Source organism: Necator americanus, chromosome V, assembly GCF_031761385.1.
Source record: "Necator americanus strain Aroian chromosome V, whole genome shotgun sequence".
NCBI lineage: Eukaryota > Metazoa > Nematoda > Chromadorea > Rhabditida > Ancylostomatidae > Necator > Necator americanus.
In genome coordinates, this window is record NC_087375.1 from 3,020,293 (window position 1) to 3,039,868 (window position 19,576).

The 19,576-nt window shown below is 39.6% G+C and overlaps 3 protein-coding genes across 4 annotated transcripts; 2 read left to right on the forward strand and 1 right to left on the reverse strand.

Moving 5' to 3' along the window:
• Positions 1-1,209: 1,209 nt before the first annotated feature.
• RB195_012779 (uncharacterized protein) lies at positions 1,210-1,601 on the forward strand (the record flags this gene model as incomplete). Its single annotated transcript, XM_064202318.1, has 4 exons — positions 1,210-1,220; positions 1,279-1,306; positions 1,369-1,421; positions 1,487-1,601. 4 exons carry the CDS (start codon positions 1,210-1,212, stop codon positions 1,599-1,601), a joined length of 207 nt encoding a protein of 68 aa, XP_064058199.1.
• A 668-nt stretch (positions 1,602-2,269) lies between these two features.
• RB195_012780 (uncharacterized protein) lies at positions 2,270-5,679 on the reverse strand (the record flags this gene model as incomplete). Its single annotated transcript, XM_064202319.1, has 4 exons — positions 2,270-2,384; positions 2,456-2,553; positions 4,651-4,726; positions 5,654-5,679. 4 exons carry the CDS (start codon positions 5,677-5,679, stop codon positions 2,270-2,272), a joined length of 315 nt encoding a protein of 104 aa, XP_064058200.1.
• Positions 5,680-8,049: 2,370 nt separating this feature from the next.
• On the forward strand, positions 8,050-14,725 carry RB195_012781 (uncharacterized protein; the record flags this gene model as incomplete). 2 transcript variants are annotated; one of them, XM_064202320.1, is made up of 10 exons in its annotated part: positions 8,050-8,232; positions 8,812-8,984; positions 10,541-10,687; positions 10,775-10,848; positions 11,388-11,535; positions 11,688-11,824; positions 12,674-12,847; positions 13,338-13,399; positions 14,392-14,508; positions 14,576-14,725. In XM_064202320.1, the coding sequence occupies 10 exons, from the start codon at positions 8,050-8,052 to the stop codon at positions 14,723-14,725; spliced, it is 1,365 nt and encodes a 454-aa protein (XP_064058201.1). The 2 variants fall into 2 exon arrangements, with proteins under 2 accessions (XP_064058201.1, XP_013306752.2); XM_013451298.2 differs by lacking the exon at positions 8,050-8,232 and having other exon boundaries at positions 8,857-8,984.
• Positions 14,726-19,576: the final 4,851 nt, after the last annotated feature.

Here is a 19,576-nt window from a genome sequence, read left to right on the forward strand (position 1 = left end):
AGTGATCGCGATTAATTAAAACCTATAAGCTTTAGATCCAGTCTTTAGTAACTCATAATTCCAAAGTACAATCAGCTAAAGTCGGAGAAGTGGTTTCTGCCACGATTTTCTGCTGTTACCCACACAAATAGTAAAATATATCATTAGTATATCATTCGAGGGGCACTTTAATCCACGGGTATTTCTGGTCATCCCCTGTTGTGCTCTGTTCTTTATCAGCTCACAAAAAACTGCTCGACTTATCTGACTTCTGAGTGACTAACAACGAATATCATCGAACCTATCATCTGTTATTATATTTATTTATTCAAAGGAACGACACAAGGAGAAGATCCGGAGTTCTAAAACGGCTAATAAGTACAAACAACGGCCAAATCCTAAGTGCAGTGATTTCCTACAAATACTTCAAAGAAAGCAACTTCACGCCGAATCTTCAGTGGAAAAAGTGAGAGAATTATCTGAGAACTGACAGACCCCTCACGATCCAGGCCTATTGCCTTCCTACTGTAAGCCGTCACTTATACAGCAGGAAGTGCAGATTTCGGATCTACACACCATTTTACGACATTATCAAATTCGGCGCGGTGGCGAAAGCGGTTGAAATCGAGTAGGGAGCATTGAGAACTACAGCGTGGAATGGTGTTACCTAAGGTCCTCCTTCGATACTAGCCGTTACGCTTCGACCGCTTCGAGCGTAGTCACTTACGCAAGTGCACTGTGCTTCATGACGTTTTGATCCTGCTATAATTATGGTAATTAACGTAGTTACTAGATCTACAAACACTGTTTGTTGGCTTAGATCTCAATAAGTCTGCTTAGGTAGCAATAAGAGCACTTTTGAGGTAGCCCCCCAAATCTCCTTTTCGTCCGGCTTTAGTTCCTACCTCCCTTCCTTCCCACGTTCCTAAGTACGTTTGAACACGCTCCAGTTCCTGAGGAGACATCATTGATTTCCGACCGCTCGCACGTGGACGCAGTAACGGAAAGTGGAAGGGGTTCCCTACATCACATCACCACGCTTGAACACAAGTGTAGGCAGAGTCAGTCTATACTTGTGCACAGTTGAGTTTATTGATGTCATGAGATCAAGGATTTCGAACCGTATCATATCCCGATATTAGAAAGATAGCGAAAGTTACCCCTCGATATTAATCATTTCTACACGCTCTTCGGATCTACGAGGTTGAATCATTTCAGCTTTGAGCTTTCATGCAAAAAAGGTTGGTTTTGAAACCATATTCGATTCGTTGCCTTGACTTTTCACCTTCGATTTTGCAGAAAAGTTCCTGATGGGGTTTTTTGGAATGTGAGTACAAAGCTCAGTCTTATTGGCTGAGTCTCACATTAATTTTATATTATTCCATTTAGACTAACGGAAGTAAAAAAGGTTCGAAAAAATATGTGAACAAACACAATATTAAGTAAGTATTGTACTACTGATTAAAGGAGGAAATTTGATAAGTCGTCATAGAAATTTTTTTTTCAGATATGGAGAAAGCGTAGCATACCCAGAATCTTGTACACCAACAACATTCTGTCTTTGCTTTATTATCTTCATTCATATAATTTTACTTCTATTAATGTATGCACATACGGACTAATAGTGGATTAAACTACGATATTTGCTAAATAGTTGGCTAAATTTTTTTTGTGGATTCACATAAATGTTCTGCATTATAATGCTAGAAATTGAATATCTTCTCTATCATTTGTCGTATTTTAGCTCTTGCTCGTTGGACTTGAAGTTTCAAATAAATATTTATAATTTATTTCTTTCTTTTTCTGAAAACTTTCTTTTTTTTCCGTGAAAAAGAGCCCGGAGGAGAGTAACACTATCCTGGAAGTGTTTATGTTTTATAGGATAGTAACCAAATATAGCGTAACGTGCTTGACCATCCGAACTTTTACATCTCTCTAAAATTTACAGAAGCTCGTTTCGCTCGTTTTGAGTGCGATATGAGGAAATATGCAAATGTGTAGAGCACTTTTCTGGATTCCATTCCACAAAACCCATATTATTGCTAATAATATTTTATCTTTTGCAACACAACACAAGTAATGTTCGAACTGCTGCGAATTTCTAAAGTTCTTCAAAATTAATTTATTGATGATTTTATTGATTTAAAACAATTTAAATGAGAGTAGAATATTGCACGATCATCGGACTAGAGCATTTCTTTATTTACAGTAAATTATGATGGGGTTTTGGTGCAATATTTTAGGTGAATTTATCACATTTACAGCAGATTCTACTGAAATAAATTGTTCCTCAGAAGTAATACTTTAAAATTATGGTTGAAAGAACCATCAAAGTTGAAATTGTCGATGTCACTCCTATTGCTATCAAAAGCTCGGGCACACAACTTCGGCAGGGATTTATGTCTCTGGAACGAAGGTATATGCTATCTCATCTCAAAAATCTTAAATGATAACATGTCGGAAATAGAAAACCGACATTTTTATTTCGAACGTTTCCCTGTTGCCTGGTCTTGTTCTTTCCTCAAGGCAGTCCGTGGTGGCAGTGCCACTTTCTTGTATGTCCGTTGTAGGATCCTAGAGTTAAGTGAAACTTCTCAGTAGACAAAAAAAAACGAGCTTTAACTGAAGAACTTCCAAATCAGAATCAACTTCAAATCAATTTATAGATCAATAAGCGTTATATTTTGTTTACCGAAATAAAGAGGAAGGGAGAAGATTGCTTATTCTATGACGTATTTGTAAGTTTGTGGGACGAAATTTCAGAAAGCAGGGGGAGAGGTCCCACGGAGTCTCACGAGAACAAGCGCCGAAGCTGAAAAGCGGTAAAATTGGGTGAGATGGGTCCCACGTTCCATGTAAATGAGACGCTGTGAATCTTTTTATGGCCGTAACAACTGCATGCACAGTACTTCGTCCTGATGTATGCGTCCGTATGTGTACTCCCCTGTATGTTGCCCTCATCACGTTTGCCAGATCACTTCGTAAGAAATTGCACTTGCACTTGCACATATGCGTTTTAAAGGCAGCATACCACGAATCTGAGGTGGTGCGGATTTCAGGTGGAGTATCTGTATACGGGGTCGTAGATTACGGAGACCGGGGTGGTTCCGCCCATCTCCCCCAGAATCACTGCAAGCAGCCGCCCCTGAATGCAGTTTTGTACGATGCCCTCTATTGCAGCGCGCCACTCTTGCCCGCGTAGCGTCCCTTACTGCCTATCGGGGCAGTCCGTATTGATTTTCGACGAATCGCAGGGCGGAGGCGGCGCAAGGGGTGGAGCGTTGCAATAGAAGGCATGGTACAAAACAGCATTCTGGAGACAGCTGTTTGCAGTGATGCAGGGAGAGGTGAGCGGAACCACCCCCGTCTCTATAATCCACGACCCCGTATACGGATACTCCACCTGAAATCCGCACCACCCTTCAGATTCGTGGTATGATCTCTTTAATGATGGCAAGCAGTTTACGCAATTTGACGTGGGACCCTAATCTTTACATAGATATGGCGATTATATTTACGTCATTTCATCCTAGCACATCGTTCTATGTTTGCGTGTTAATTATGGTGGGAAAGGACGAGAAAAATAATACTTCAATCAATTTATTTTAAAAAAGCGGCATCGGCGGAATATAGATGTGAAGTCATATTTGAATATCGTTTGAATGCAGTGCTGACACTTTCAGCTGGAAAATCACGAAATTTTCCATCGATGCTTATATTTCTGGAACATCCACAAAAAAGACTAGAGGCTAAAGTTGAAGGAGGTGGATCGTTCAGCCTCTACCTATGCGATCCATTTCAGATTTAGAAAACTCATGAGATTCCTCAGTAAAGAAGGGAGGCTAATAACGAGGAAATAGTTAAAACGAATAAACCGAAATACCCAAAAACAACAAAAGAGCGGCAAAAGCGTTCTTAAAAACTACTTTAATTCTGTGGCAAAAAAAAATTGAAGAAAATGTCCCTCTCCAAGATTTTAATTGATCACTGAATAGTTCATACTAATGGTAATAAACACGTTGTCTAGCGAGAATGGAGCTCTTTCCATCGTGTTTTCATAATTCTGTCACGTCATAGTACCGAATTCGAAGCAACTAATGTAGAGACCAATTTACAATTAAGAAGCTCATCAAAAAAAGTCAATTTGATGGCAGCGTATCACGAAACTGACGATGTTGAAGTACATGGACAAATAAGGAATCCGGAACCTATATTATCAATGTGAGCGTGACTACCAGAGCCCAGTTCATCCAAATCATCACCAGGAACGGCGTTTGTTCCTACGAATTACGTGAAAACGCATCAGTACTGTGTACGCGCCGCATCCACGAGCGAGCGGCACAAAATCAATGAGGTCTCCTCAGCAGATTTTTCAAGTAAAACCAATGAATAGGGTATTGAGGGAACCGTAACGTGCACAAGAATGCGACTGACGTACCCCGTAGGAACAAACGCTGTTCCCCCCCCCCCCCCCGTTTTTCAGGACAATTAAGGGAAATCGAGCCGAGCCACTCGTAATCTACCCGAACTCTGTATTTGCTCAAAGAGCTCCCCCCATCGTCAGTTTCGTGATACGCTGCCTCTAAAGTGTTCATGGTGTTTTCTGTTGTCTGAAGAGATCGCATCGATAGCAGCAATAGAAAAAGTCCTAGTACCGCAAAATTTATTTACCACCAATGTAGCTCCGTGTAGTTCGTCAGCTGCGCCGGTCAAACATTGTCGATTTTCGACCCGATTGGCGCTGTTTCTGTAACATTATTCCTAGTATAACAGTTGATAGCGGCAGATAGAAACCTTTATAATAATTCTGTGAATTGTTGAAGTGAATTTGTTTGTCTGTTGTTTGTTTGTTTGTTTCTTATCTTCCGCCTATATTCTCTTTCATAGTTTGTTATCTTCTGCTCCAGAGAGCTGGAAAGTTTTATTTGAAATTTCGCTTTTTTAAGGTTGAAAAACACCACGACACCGGATTTTCTTATCGATGTTGAAAAGTAAGGAAATTGTTTGCAAGTCAGGCCCAAAATATGTATTCCTTTTTTCTGTAGGTGTCATCAAACTGAACTTTGAACCTATCCCTGGGAGTATAGAGAAAAATCATAAAAATAGTTTTTAGTTTTAATTTTGGAGTGGATGACAGATTAGATGTGTTGACGTCTCAAAGTAAGAAGAAGTCTTAGAAACTCAACAATGAAGGATTTGCTGAGTTTAGCGATAGGTGGACCACAAAATTATCTAAATTAGCCAAAAGGGCACCGTCGCATTGTTTATGACTATATTAATAGGACTTTTTTTCTTCTACAACTTTCCACTTTCTTTTTTCTTTATTGCGTTTAATATTCTCGCACACGCACACACATCTGACTTAACATTTGTACTGTCAAAATTATTCTAATGATCATGCTTCTGCTGGGAACTTAACAGGTCGACCAAGCTGGAAGAACTTAGTTCCAAGCAAATTAAAAACTAAAACTCCAGCGATAGGCTCTGCTCTAAGGTAGTAATTGAAGGTATTCGTGGAGAGCAGCTGGTGGAACTGTAGTCGTAATTACGCGAAGTACGCGGCGCTCCAGGCAGTTCACCTTTTTCTCTGCATCCGGCGAGAAAAAATCGTAGATTGTGACCCAAAAGCTCGCAGACTGACTTTGTAAAATCGTAACATTCAGGCAAAACACACCGTATGAGAGATTCCATAGACTTCATGGTGGCCGATAGGAAATCCTAGCAGTACTTAATAAGAATGACCAAATGTAAATGCGTTGAAGTTTTCTTCGTTGATAACATTTCAACATGTTCAGTGCGGTTTTGAAGTTCTCCGCTGTTGCAAGCAAAGTGGCCGGATGGGATATTTGCTCCTCTCATTATCCTTCTCGATAAATGTAAATAACACACTTCAGCTGTGGCGGCAAACATTTCCGATAAGTACATGTTGATGTCCATTCTGCTTGAGCACTGAACTGCACAGGGAATGATGATAAGTAGCTTCAATGAAATTTTTGTGCAAAAATTGTATGTTACGAAAATCCAGAAATCACTAAGGTTGGGAATCGTTACGGTACACTTTGGCCACACATAAACCAGCAAGATATTATAGTAGGGTCAAAACAACATGAAGCACGGAGCAGAGCAGGGCCCGCTCGAAGAGGTGTGGTGAAGTATACTGTTTAGGACCGATGGAGAGGACCTTTGATACCATCATTCCACGCTTCAGTTCTCGATGGTCCCACCTCGATTCCAACCGCTTCCACCGCGCCGCCTCCGCTTACGGTGACTGCACTGAGCGTCATGTCGTTTTGATCCGAGTATACGTCCACCATAACTAAGGTTCATCGCTGATGAAGCGATAGTTATGATTTCAATGTATGTCAAAAACGAATGCTTATTGATTACAAAATCACCACCATGACTGAGAACGACAGAGTCCGAAAGCAACCAAGTTTGCTCAACTAGAAAAGTTCAGTAAAGTACTCCAATTAGCGAGATACAGGGATGGGTCCCTACTTGCAGTTGTAGGAGACGTTATTGGAATAAATGATGGGACCAGGTAAATGAGTCGCAAACGTTTCTTCATCAATTCTTCTTTTTATGAAGAACGATCATCGTCACTGGAGATGGGAATCGTCTAACCGGACCAATCGGAGATCTACCACATACTCATCAACTGGAAGTAGTGTCTACTTGACTTCGCAGTAATACCATCCTTTTGAGTGACTCTAATCACCGTCTCCTTCGAGCTAAAAGACGACTAAGCCGCAATATGGAAAAGAACATCTGCTATCCGCAGTTTCGCGTCTTCAAGCAAAGTTCATGCAAAACTTATTTGACTTAACGTAACATGATAGCAATCACAGCGATTCAGATAGGTCTCTAAATTAGGATCAAGCAAATTTGTCAGAAGCAGAACTGATGAATAACACGTCGTCTCACGATTTTTTTTAATGTTATTGTTTCCTTCTCATCTTACCTAGATTTGATGGTACGATCCTATATAATCGTTTCGGGATCAACATAAAGTACTGATCGGTAACTTACATGTTTTTATATGTTCGATGAACGAAAGAGGTCGCTCTCAACTGCGCGTGTTCGAATTATGCAGCGCTTTAGCATATGTCGATGGAACAAGGTCTTAGGCAAACGGTTTTAAATTTACAGTAAACTGTAATCCGCACTTAACTCAACACCGAAGATATCCTAATCAGCTTATATAGGAAGAACAAAGTGGAAAGTGATTTGCATACATGAGCTATCGCAGATGCCAAGATATGGAGAGTAAACACAAGACACCACTAGACATGAAATATACCCTGTCGTATTGTGAGGTCAACAAAGCTCCGCCAGGACACACCCACTGCTCATATGTTGCTAAGAGCATAGGTACTTTAGCTTCCAAAACTCCTCAACATCATACCTTCACTAAAACGATGAATCTTTAGGGGAGCTGCCACTTAGGGACGGTACAGTAGGCATAAAGCTTGCTCTATAATGCATCCAATGGTTCGCATGATTGTGTATACTCGGGTCAAAACAACATGGATCACGAGTGTAGTTGCGGTGCATTTGCGTACGCGCGGTGGGGCCAGCAATCGGAGCCAAGGTGGGACCGTCGCAAACTGCAGCGATGAGTGGTGCCAGAAAGGGTTTCTCTACACTCCTAGCCGCTACGCTCCATCGAAGCGCCTCGAGAGGAGCCATGTGCGCAACTGCACAGTGGTTCATGTTGTTTTGACCCCACTACACAGTTGGATGAAGGGTAGCGGTAAGGATCGAGTGAACACCTTTGCTAGCACAATTCTTCGCTACAGTTCACGATGGTCCCACCCCGATCCCAACTGCTGTCTCCATCGCGTCGCTTCGAGGGCAGCCGCTGACGCAACAGCACTGCGCTTCATTTCATTTTGACCCTACTACGCATGCGACAACAAAGGATGACAGAAAGTACAGCAAACGACGTAAACGCAAAAGAAGGGGAACGCAGAAGAAGGGAAAAAAAGAAGGGGAACTTGACACCATAAGGGTTATGAGAATGCACACAGACGTAAACATGGATAAAGGATAAAGTGTTGGTCACTCCTAATGGGATGCGCCTACGCGTTCAACATCAATTTAGAATCGCATGAGAATTATGAAGGTGTGTGCAGCTCCACAACTACTTGCGCGGACGAGTCAAACTGCCAACGGTACCAACTTATCGACCCTGGAGGAATGAAAGGCTTGGTTGGCATTGGCGGCAGTTTGGAACCGTCGATCGATTTCGCGGTAGGGAGGGAGCCTCTTACAACTGCAGTACACCTGCTCTGTTTTCCAGATGGGACCACAGAAAAGTTCTAATTGATCCCACTGGCATTTATTGGTGATAACCAAACACTGAACAGTATTTGCTTTGGTCAAATCAGAAAGTATTATTTTCCTAATGTCGTAAGGATCTGCGTGGTGTGTGCTACCGCGCACAAATCACAATACATCTCACGCCTGTAGGATTTGCCTCCTGTGCCTTCCTTATCACTCCACGGATTTGTGATCTGCAGTTTATAGATCTTACGTCAGCTACAGTATCCACTCAATTATTTCTGAGGTGTATCTACCCGAGTGATTACCAATTATCCATGAATAGGGATGGCAAATTTTGGTTTTTCCAGTGACTATTCAAAATTGTGGTTGACTGCGTCAGTGTTCGGTGTGTTGTTGTTGAGACCAAATCAAATCACAGTTATAACGAAACAAGAACATGAAATCACCAAGAAAAACATCATGCATAAATCGCTATTCAAGTATTTAGCCACGTCCACCTTCGCGTATTTCTTAGTAAACTACCTCACATTTCTTCGTTTTGGATAGGTACGGAAAGAAAAGAGGAAGAGCACCGAGGGATTGGAGTCAGCTATGGCTACAATTACCTTTTATTCTTTCACATTTACGTGTGTGCTGCTGCATCCACTCCTCGTATCAGGAAAAGGTCTACTGTTATTGGAGGAGAGGGGCGAGCAAACAATTGTCCATCCCCTGAGTGGGTAAGTACGTTTTCCTTCATTTTTTTTTGAAAAGTAATCTCGCATTGACAGTTGCCAAAACTGCCACAGTTTGAAAGTGATGGAGTTAAAGTGTTTTTTCTTTTAATTAGCCAGAATGGTAGGCTTTTTCGGTCAATTTATGTTCATGTCTGGTTTCTGTCTATGGCAATTTATAGTCGGGCCAAAACGACGTAACTGGTGCGGTCGCATAAGGGTTTTATTCGAAGTAACGCGGTGGAATGCTCACTCTTCCCCGTAGTACAACTCTAACTCCAAGCGTCCGAATGCGCCCAACCGCCTACGCAATTGCACTAAATCAGGTAGTTGGGCCCGACTATATGTGGACTTATCAAGAAACGCGGTGAGATCCTTCAGTCAGAATGGAAATAGGCGGAGGCAGTTTATAGAGAGGGGGCGGATTGCAAATGAGCACTTATATTCGCTAATATTTACATATTAGATTTTAAAGAAAGATAAATGAAGTACACTGAGGACTGAGGACGGACGAGAGGTATCCGTTTGATGGGCCGCCGTGTATTCAGAGGTTCAATTAGTATTGATAATTCCGCTCCTGATAGCGTCGTTATCATTATAGCGGTCTCGTTGGTTCTCCTACGCCCCGGGATTGGCCATAGCGCGCCGTTCACATCCCGCTTACACTGCGTTTCCTTCTCATTTCATGACTCTTACTATGCGCTGTTGAAGGCGAAAAAGAAACAAAAAAAAACCTGTTACTTCGGGAATTATGAGGGAAAACAGAGATAATTGAGCTATCGTTTGGAAATGTGGATTACAGCGTTTATTTTCTTCTCTTAATAGTTAAAATTGATTTTTTTTCGTGTAACGCATTAGAAAACCACTGTCGGTTTTTCTGTCGGGTTACAAGATGTGATTCAAAAGCTCTTATTTTGATCGGTGTTTTACTAATTTCTTTACCCTTCCTGATCTCTAGGTGCACAACTAGCTTAAAGGCAGCGACTCACGATTTTGAGGAACTCACTGCAAACTCAACTCACAGCAATTTTGAGGAACGTAGGGTTCGGGGGATAAAATATAGTTGGTGTAAATAATCAAATCATTCGTAGCCCTAAGACCTAAGCATTATTCCTAGAGGATCTGTGGCACATAAACTAAAGTTGCAAAGAGAAAAAAGTAAGTTAAAGCGTCGGGAAATAAGATCGCCACTGAGTGAAAAAAAGAAAAAAGGCGCCAAAGGCTCCATTTAGCGAATACGCGCCATTTATTGGCGCCAAATGAAACTTTTTGCGATCATCACGGAACCTTCTCGAACTGCAGCAGTAAGTGGTGCTAGCAAGGGTCCATCCCAATTCTAACCGCTACGCTCCACCTCACCACTTCGAGCGCAGCCGCTTGCGCAACTTCGCCTAGCATCATTTCGTTTTGATTTTACCTTATGACCCGATCGTGCCTACTGGTAGAGAGGTCCAGATTCGATAATTTACCTGATCAGCTTCTGTAATGATGGGGAACATCTTTGCTGTTTTGTTTCTATATTAGTGTTCGTTGGGTCTTTAGTGTCACAAAAAAAACTTTAGGGTCGCTACTAGTGTGATTGAGGGCCATGTACTGGATATTCTGGAACTTGAAGAACCACCACCTCGTGTCTCAATCCTTAAGCGCAATGATAAGATTGCAAACTTCATGGCTCAATTATACCACGACCTTGAACAGAAAGATGAAAGGTGAGAAAAATATCGTGCTTCTCAAGTTTTTAGGATTGAATCCAGGCAAAATTAACTCTTGGAAGCATCAGTTTCTTTTACTTCCAGTTTTGCTTCTAATGGTTTACCGAACGGGGAAGAATGGAGTTCCGCTGACAGAATAGTTTCCTTTTCGCCTGTAGGTGAGCTTTTATGCTCTCCTTTTTTTTCGGTTGTTTTCTGTTGTTCATACTGTCCTTTGTTAAGATAGGTGGGCCCATAAAATTGGTACACATAGGCTTGATCGCTTATCCCATGTATGGTTCGTGAGGCAATAGGAGCGATCATCAGTGAATACGCACCGAAATTCGCTCCAAGAATTGCTTTCGCAGAGCTAAAATATACGTACATTTGCGTATCTTTTACTTGTGTCTTTGCTTTTTAATCCTTTGATAACCGCACGAATTTCTTATGAATAGTGCGCGAAATTAAGGCACGTACCACCTAATATCAGAGAACTTACCAACTACGCTACACCCACTCGTTGAAATTCATTTGGGCAGTAGTTTATCGTGAAGCACCGATTAAGAATGCTAACTAATACAGCTAGGTTTTTTGGACTTATCTTTCTACGACTAGCATTTTTTGAAAATCTTTGTTTTCCCTACTTAAAGTGTTTTGTGCAATCTCGTTAATGTTAACATTAATGTGGTTGTAATTGCTATTTCGGGAAGCTTTTCAGAGACAAGCTTCTCGAAAGGAATACTCGAAGCTAAATTTGATGGTGCTGATTTGCCGTCGAAGAAGGAGTCTCATCTAGTCGCTGCGCAGCTGCGGATATTTCTACCCAAAAATATTGGATTCACAAAAGTCTCGATATACAACAATATGTGAGATTCTTATCCTCCCCTCATGTTTTTTTCTTTATTTTAAACAAAGATTTCAAAAGGAACGTAGCGCAGTTTACAGAGTGACGCAATTTTTTCTTCAAATAGTCTTAAATACGTTAAATATTGCTTCCTTAATTGTTTCCTTTGTTTAGATCGGGATTCCTTGAACTAGTTGATTCAACAATAGCTACATCGCGGGATAAAACCATAGGTTTCAACGTTACACGTATAGTATCTAACTGGGTAGATGGGTTACCTGAACGAAGGATCTTCATAAGACTGGATGAAGGTAAGATTACCAGTATTTTCAATATCAACAGATAAACAAACAAATTATCAAATCATCGGGGGAAGAAGCAGCAAAGGAAAAACTAAAGAAACTTCACGGTCACAGGTTATCCGAAATTTTGCTTTGAAAAAAGTGACACCAATCACATTTCGCTGCAAAAATGTGATTTATCAGTTGTTGTAGTTAGCGGTAATAATTCACACTGCTTTTGAGTAGAAGTCTCAACACGAACACGGCCTTAACGCAAAAAAGTAACTTGTATTGAATTTTTCTGTAAGAGATGTGAGTTTCATCTGAAGATTCTCTAGACTATATTTGTTCCTTTCGTTTAAAATTAAGCGAAAGTGTACTTTAATCAGTCGAAGATTTTCACATTGAAGTCTGGGATTGGTGGAAGTTCACTCTCAAAAAGAACCGCTTAAAGTTGAAATTTTTATGACAGCGCATTGAACTTTTTATGCATATCAGGAAATAAAGTAGCACTGATTCACGAATAAATGATGTTATGTTATTCGTATTTTACAAATAGCGGAATTGTTCGCTAGAGAACAGGAAAGTCGTTCGCATGAGAAGCCTTTAAAATTTAATTTTTAGTTAGTTTCTGTCGTAGTCATTGATTCGAACACTCTTGAGAAGTCGAAGCAATTTCAATTTGCTGCAAGAATTCAATAAACCTCGTTAAGTCCTTGCTTACAAGTTGAATGTTGTTAGTGTGTACATTTTTCAATTAGTTTTGTTTATTTGTTCATCTTCTCTTATCTATTTATCTTCTTATATTTCGTTTGATTTTGCATTTGTCTGGATGTGATGGTTCGTCTTATTGTGCATTTAGATATGTAATATGTTTAGGAATCGATTCACCTCACATGTTCACAGGGGAGCTTGAAAGTTTTATTATATCTTTCTTCGTTGACGGAAGTTTTGATGTTCCTAATCGAAGAAAAAGATCAAGACGAGCTGCTGAACCAGTTACTGGAACAGTTACTATCAAAAAGGAGGAAATAGTAGGAAGATCATCTCGTGGTTAGTGTTTAGATCTCAGTTTTTCTAAAATTTTATTGCTATTTACTTCTTCGGGTTTCTTCTCACTGGCAGTTCATCTTCAGTGGGGATATTTACATCTTATACATCCTCACTTGATATGTTCACCTCTCCTTTCGTAGAAAATTGAAAATGATTGAAACGATATATTCCGTTTGCTTATCTCCTTTAAATACTGCCTGTGGAATACCTTCATGTTAAGGCTTCCACTGAAATCAAAAATTTCGTGATGACTTCTGAAATGGTTGTAGGAAGAGAACAGGTGGCTCCCTCTTTGTTTTGTAATACTCAAATTTATCACATCGTTTTACTGAGGCTCGATCTGAACGTATAATAACAAATTGTGATACACGGGTAGGTATCAGTCATGTAAACAATTCTGAAGATGAACTATTTTTATTGAAGTCAAACGTGATGATCTGAAACTACCTGGAAAGCAATAGTGAACATGATAACAATTTGTGTTTTATAGGTGAAACGGAAGGGTGTCATGTGCAAAGCCTGTACCTCAACTTTGCTGACATAGGATGGAGAGTAAGTTTTTTTCCCTTTTTTGTAATCTTTAACCTACGGGTCTATTCAGGGGAAATCTAATTTTGTAATATATAAGAAAAAAATTGCGGTGCATGGCTTTTTGAGTGGCGAGGTGTTAGGTACAATCGGAAAATGCAGTAAGTGGGACATAAAAAAGGAATTCGATTGACTTGCCGTAGTCCAAAAGATGTCGCGCTCTGCGCGCAGTACAGCTGTTGCTGTTGACTAATTTTGCAAGGAAAGAAATGAAATAAACATCCCTGTTATTTCTATCAGAAACAACAGAGAAACGGCAAACTCTGAAAGGAATTAACTAGAACTCTTGCGCAAAGGAATAGTACGACTTAAGTTTTGATCGACATTTGAATGGTTCTGCATCTTGCAGCTTAAGCGTGGTAATTGTGATCACGAAATCACAAAACGCTAGCTTTGGTGCGGAGAAATGCCGTTCAGATGCTGTAGATAGCCTAAAATTTGTTCTATTTTTCACTCTCAGTCAACAATTTGTCAGATTGTTGCACTTGAAGCTCATACTATATCGCGGTGATAAGCGATGTGATTGGTAAGGTGGCAGGGCTACTGGTAGTTAAGGGTTAACTGCAATCACTTCAGCTTTTTTGCAGCGAAATGTTTTTTGGTCCATTTTTCCTAAGAAAAAAAGTTGCTGTCATAACTATTACATGAGACCTTAAGTGATAATCTATTGTTTATTTTATGAGTATATTAAAACGAGAGTTATGCTCGGCAAAACAGACTTTGAAAATTTGCTGTTCTGGATTAGTTCTATGATTTCTGTTGCTGTGGTTCCGATAGTAAGTAAGGCATCTTGGAAGTCCCCTAACTTTTTGCTGGGATTTTTCTTTGCCATACTGTGTTGAGTTCTATTTTTGTGCTGTAATTTATCGTAATGCTATGGAAATTTGTTAGAAGAAGATTCAGAGGATCTTCTTCGCAATTTGGTAATCTAGATCACTGAGAAAGAGCATGTTCAGGAATGGGTCATCGCTCCCGAAGGGTACTCAGCAAATTACTGCTCTGGTGCTTGTTCCAGTGATTCTCCTATGCATAGCAAGATGAATGCTACTAACCATGCTATTGTTCAAACGTTGGTGAGTTTGAATTAATTTTAAAATACTCGGCATGATGCTTTACAAAAAGCACAGATCGTTTCTTCAGGTTCATTTGGTGGATCCGAAACGCGCGGACGAGGCAAAATGTGCGCCAGTGCATTTGTCGCCGGCAAAAATACTGTTCATCGATAATCATGGAAATGTTGTGATGAGAAGATATCAAGACATGTCAGTGCAGGAATGTGGATGTCTCTAACATAGGGTCTTCTTTTTTTTCAAGCCATAGTCGTAGACCCCAGTATAGTTATTTTTAAGATCTTCATTAAATTCCCAAATCTTATCATGTGGATGCGTTTATCTTTGTTGCTTCGGTGAATGTGCAATGCAGGTGTAGGTCTCTAGTTGTGGAATCATTTTTATTCCAATTATTTCTTATTTTTTTCCGACATAATATCTTATAACAATCTTTCAAACAAATACAACTGCTATATGATGTATTTTATAGAAAGCTTTCAATCTTACAGAAGAAGTAGGCTTTTGCGAACGCTAATTAGTTAAGCTGAATGGTGCTGAGCTCTCTGTTTTCGTTTTAATGACCAACCCCAGTCATTCCAATTTCTGATGTCGGCAAACCCCATTTTACCGTTTTTTGGCACTCGCGCACCAATTCGCTGTTGGATATGTGTCATTGCTTTCTGGAATTTTGGTGCAAACACAAATACACATACACCACACGCACCACACATGTAAGTATACACACGTGAGACGTGAATAAGCCCGTTGTTACGTTGTTATATAACATGATCATTCTAAAATATGCAAAAGACTACTCGTAAATTGTTTTTTTTTTTCAAATAAACAATGAGGCAGTTCGGCTGTTTACTTTGCAAAAAGACATGTAATACGAGAAGTTTGAGACGTTAGTTAATTGGAAAAATGCCGTGAACGTTTTATGATAATATTCTTGTTGATATCATTCTCTGGCTTAGCAATCCATCATACAGCTGAATAAATACGAAGTTGAATTTGTATAAAGGCATTTTTGTGGTGTCATGTCTAAGCTTTACAATCCACGAACATTTTCTTTATATTCAATATTCGAGCATTATAATGTACTAGTCAGTTTTGAAAAATATCATTTATTTCTGAAATAATTTATTCTTTAATATGAGTTTCATTGAGCATAGCATCATATAGCAATTCAGTTCTGGGATGTTCTGTGGCCACTGATTGTTTTCGATGTCCCATGATTTTGCATCGCGGTTGTATTCTGTTTATTCGCAAATTGTTATATGTTTAGAATCTATTTTTCCAAGTATGGTGCTTAAAATGTAAAAAGATTTTGACTGGTGTAATGCATTGATGTTTTCATACGTTTGGGACCGTATTTACTCTTACTCGTCCTATAGTCGGGTCAAAACGGCATGAAGCGCGGTGCATTTGGGTACATGCTCGAAATGGCGCGGTCAAGGCAGCAGGTTGGGACCGAGGTGGGACCGTCGCAAACCCCAGCGATCGGTGATGCCAGCAAGGGTTTCACCACGCTCTTAGCCGCTACACTCCATCGAAGCGCCTCGAGAGAAGCCGCGTACGCAATTGCGTACGTGCTTCATGTCTTTTTGACCCTACTAGAGTTGTTGGTTACTTTTTTTTCGTCACACTAATCATACATAGAATATGTGACTGCATGTAATCTGATTATTTAAGGACAGCACTGCCCTGGTTGTTTGTCCATTTCTTATAGCGGGACTCAGTAATCAGAAATTATCCGGTGCCCCTTCAGGGCTCGAAAATTATCGTATTTCCCTTCAAAGAAGTTTGACCATTGATTCGGGGGTCTTCCTGTAGTGGGTTAGATTTCGTGTGGTATTCGGCCGCTCAGTCTAGTGATCGTTAGGAAATGTCATGTGGTCGGGCCACGTACGTTAAGGCCGTGTATCCTCCACTATTTGACTTTTTCGCCTAAGGATATTAAGGTGTCTGGTATTAATCATTAATCAATCCATTTGGGATGTGCCACCACCTTCAACTCAGAGACTCAGAAGAAAGGCGCGGTCCCAGTGGGGCGAATTCAAACCTTCGATCAATACAACAGACACGTCGGGACCTCTTACCGACTACGCTACACCTGAAAAGAAAATGAAAAGAAGAAAAAAAGATCTAAGAGAAGAGAAAAATGTATGGATTGGACCTCATTTCCCGGATGAAGGATAGAAGATTTGTTCAGTATTAAGATTTACTGTTTGTAGGTGGATTCCATGCAAGATTACTGCGCACGTGTACTCAAACTTACAGAATACCACGTGAATCCACAACGTAAACGTAGCGCACCTACCACCATTTCGATTTTACAGCTTTTCATTCGCCATTCGTCAAGTAAAGCCTTTTTTCACGGAAATTGAAAAGTATTAGTAACAAAACAATTTATTTTGGTGTCATATTTCAAGATTTTGTTAACAGATGACAAAAAAAATATGATTTTACAGTCCATTATATGTTCCACATGTCTCCCCGAGCTCAGATCATCTACATGCTTACATTGACTAATGCAGGAAGTGAATGGGGCTGGATAAAATAATGGAAACAGGGGGAGATCCATAAATCATTTTTGAAACTCTCACAAGAAAATCAATTGATAAAAGTTTGGTTTTTATTCTTATTCATATTCGTGGCGGTCGTAAAATGAAAAAAAGTGTTTGCGTACGTGCATTTTCTAGAATTTTAAGTGTTCCGGATGAGGAAAATTTGCGTAAAAAGAGAAAAAAGACTTTTCACACTGAGTGATCGTGTTCAGTGCCGCTTCGTATGATAACGATTGAAACGGCAGTCGTATGGAGTTCGTAAGGAAGACATAATGAGGAACTGAGTCAGACATGATCCGAAATCGTTCGTGCTATTTATAGGAGCAGCTTTGGCAGAGTTGTATAGAGGAGTTCAGGTAAGGAGGACACAATGAGGACTGAGCCTTGATCTAAGTTGTCTTGATCTAAGTATCAAACGGAAATCCTAGATTTATCTCCAAAGTCCTCTTTGCCTGAAACCTCAGTATTGGAAATTGTATTTATGTTTTCTTGTTGTGCTAATGAGGTTTTTTTGAATTATTTATTTTATTTTCATCCTTTTATTTATTATTTTGAATTATTTTATTATTTGCCCCTACGTTCGCCTTCGGTCATAATCCGTAAGAACGCGGTGATTCACCGGCTCCGCTAGTCGGTAAGACTGCCCTTCGATAAGGACGAGTCTGACGGAACGTCAGGCCAAATAATAAAGTTTCCTCAAAATCTCATTGGCACAACAAGAAAACATAAATACTAATAATAATAGTAATAACTAATAATAAATGTTTAATTAGTTTTTTTTCTGCAAACTGAATAGATTCCTAGACGTAATTATTATTTCTTTTAGTCTTTCGAACTTTACTGCGCCTACAAATCCAGTTTTGGAGCGGAAAGTCTAAGAATTATGGAAGAAACTAGCAAAAAAAAAACTTATGAAACAAATGATGTTGAATGGAAAAGTTATCATGTTCATTCATATATTTTGAACCTCACCTGAACAGATTTTGACATCAATTCTAGAGAAATCTACTTGAGAAATAAATAGTTGAATAAATAGTTTTGGTAAAGTAAAGATATCCATAAATTCGTCGATCAGCACATGATTACAGAAAAAGAAAAACCGGATCGGACGCCAGGTCCATATAGAAAACTCTTTTTCTTTCATAGTTTTTGTCGATTTGTTGTTGTTTCGCTTCGAGAAAAATGATGAAGGGAATCGACGAAACCAACATAACCATAATACAGTAGTTCTAATATTAGTAATATAATAATGGATGTAATAAATGTATATTAATAGTTGCTTTTATATAGCAACTAATATAAAATATATATGTGTCCAACTCAGAGCACATTACGGGACAGAATATGTCATTAAAACTCCAAAATAGGTAATAATATATAAGTAAATATAAGTTAAAATAAATAATATAATAATAATATAAGTTACAACACTGCCATTCGAGTCCGAGAACCGCCTAAAGTCCAAAAAATGAACAGAAAGGATGAGTGGATTGCGATCACAAACGAACGAGTCCCATATCAGGATCTCTACCGGCTTTGATCTACGAGGCGGATCGTCAGGTCCCTATAGAAAACTCCTGTGACTCGTAGTTGTTGTCGATGTGTTGTTGTTCGAGTTTGAATGCTTTTTGGTAGGGTGATGAGGGCCTTGCGAGGATAAATCACTGATGGATTTGATTTTTCCAGGCTCTGACGGCAGGGATAACGACGGAATGGTAGCTGTTAATAGAGATCAATACCAATCTTGGCCGCAGCTCAAGGAAATCAATATAAAATACCACGTGCCAGGATTCAAGGACAGTCGAACGTTGACAGAACCATTGTAGTCGATGATTAAATCCATACCTTTATTTGGAAGCCGTCGACATCACCGTTTATTTTATTATTATATTACATTTTACTTTAGGTGCCATATAATCCGTAATAATGTAATATTTCACCTTTTGACGCGTCTTGGCTTGCTTGACCTACTTAGTTTCAATTACACAAATGAAATGAACTGTTCGGAAAGAAGACATATTGCCGAAGATTTTAAACCCCTAATTATCCATCTATAATTGATTTAAGTGGTGAGACTCCGTGATCTTTGGCTCACTAACCCTGTTTTACCTACTTCCTCACAAATGTCTCCCTTAAAAAAATGCCCTTGTTGAAGTGGACGCGACGATTTCGTAGATAACTTGGATGCAAAATCCTTCTTCTTATTATGCTGAGATAATTAGTCAGGATGAATTCCTCAACCAGTTCCAGAGCATGAGGTTCAGATGGGTCTGTGCTGGTGATTTGTCGATTCCCTTGATCTCTCTTCTCGGAGCGACCTGCCACCGTGTGTTGATTAGGAATGTATCGAGATTTTTGCATTAACATTAACATTATTAACATATTTAACATTAACATTTTCAACCTTAACATTTATTAACATCTTTGCACTAAAAATTGGATTCAAAATGCAAACTTTCTTAGTTAGTTATTTTTAACTTAGTTAATTAGTTCAGGGCGTGTCGACAAGTCGAGGAAGGAGAATG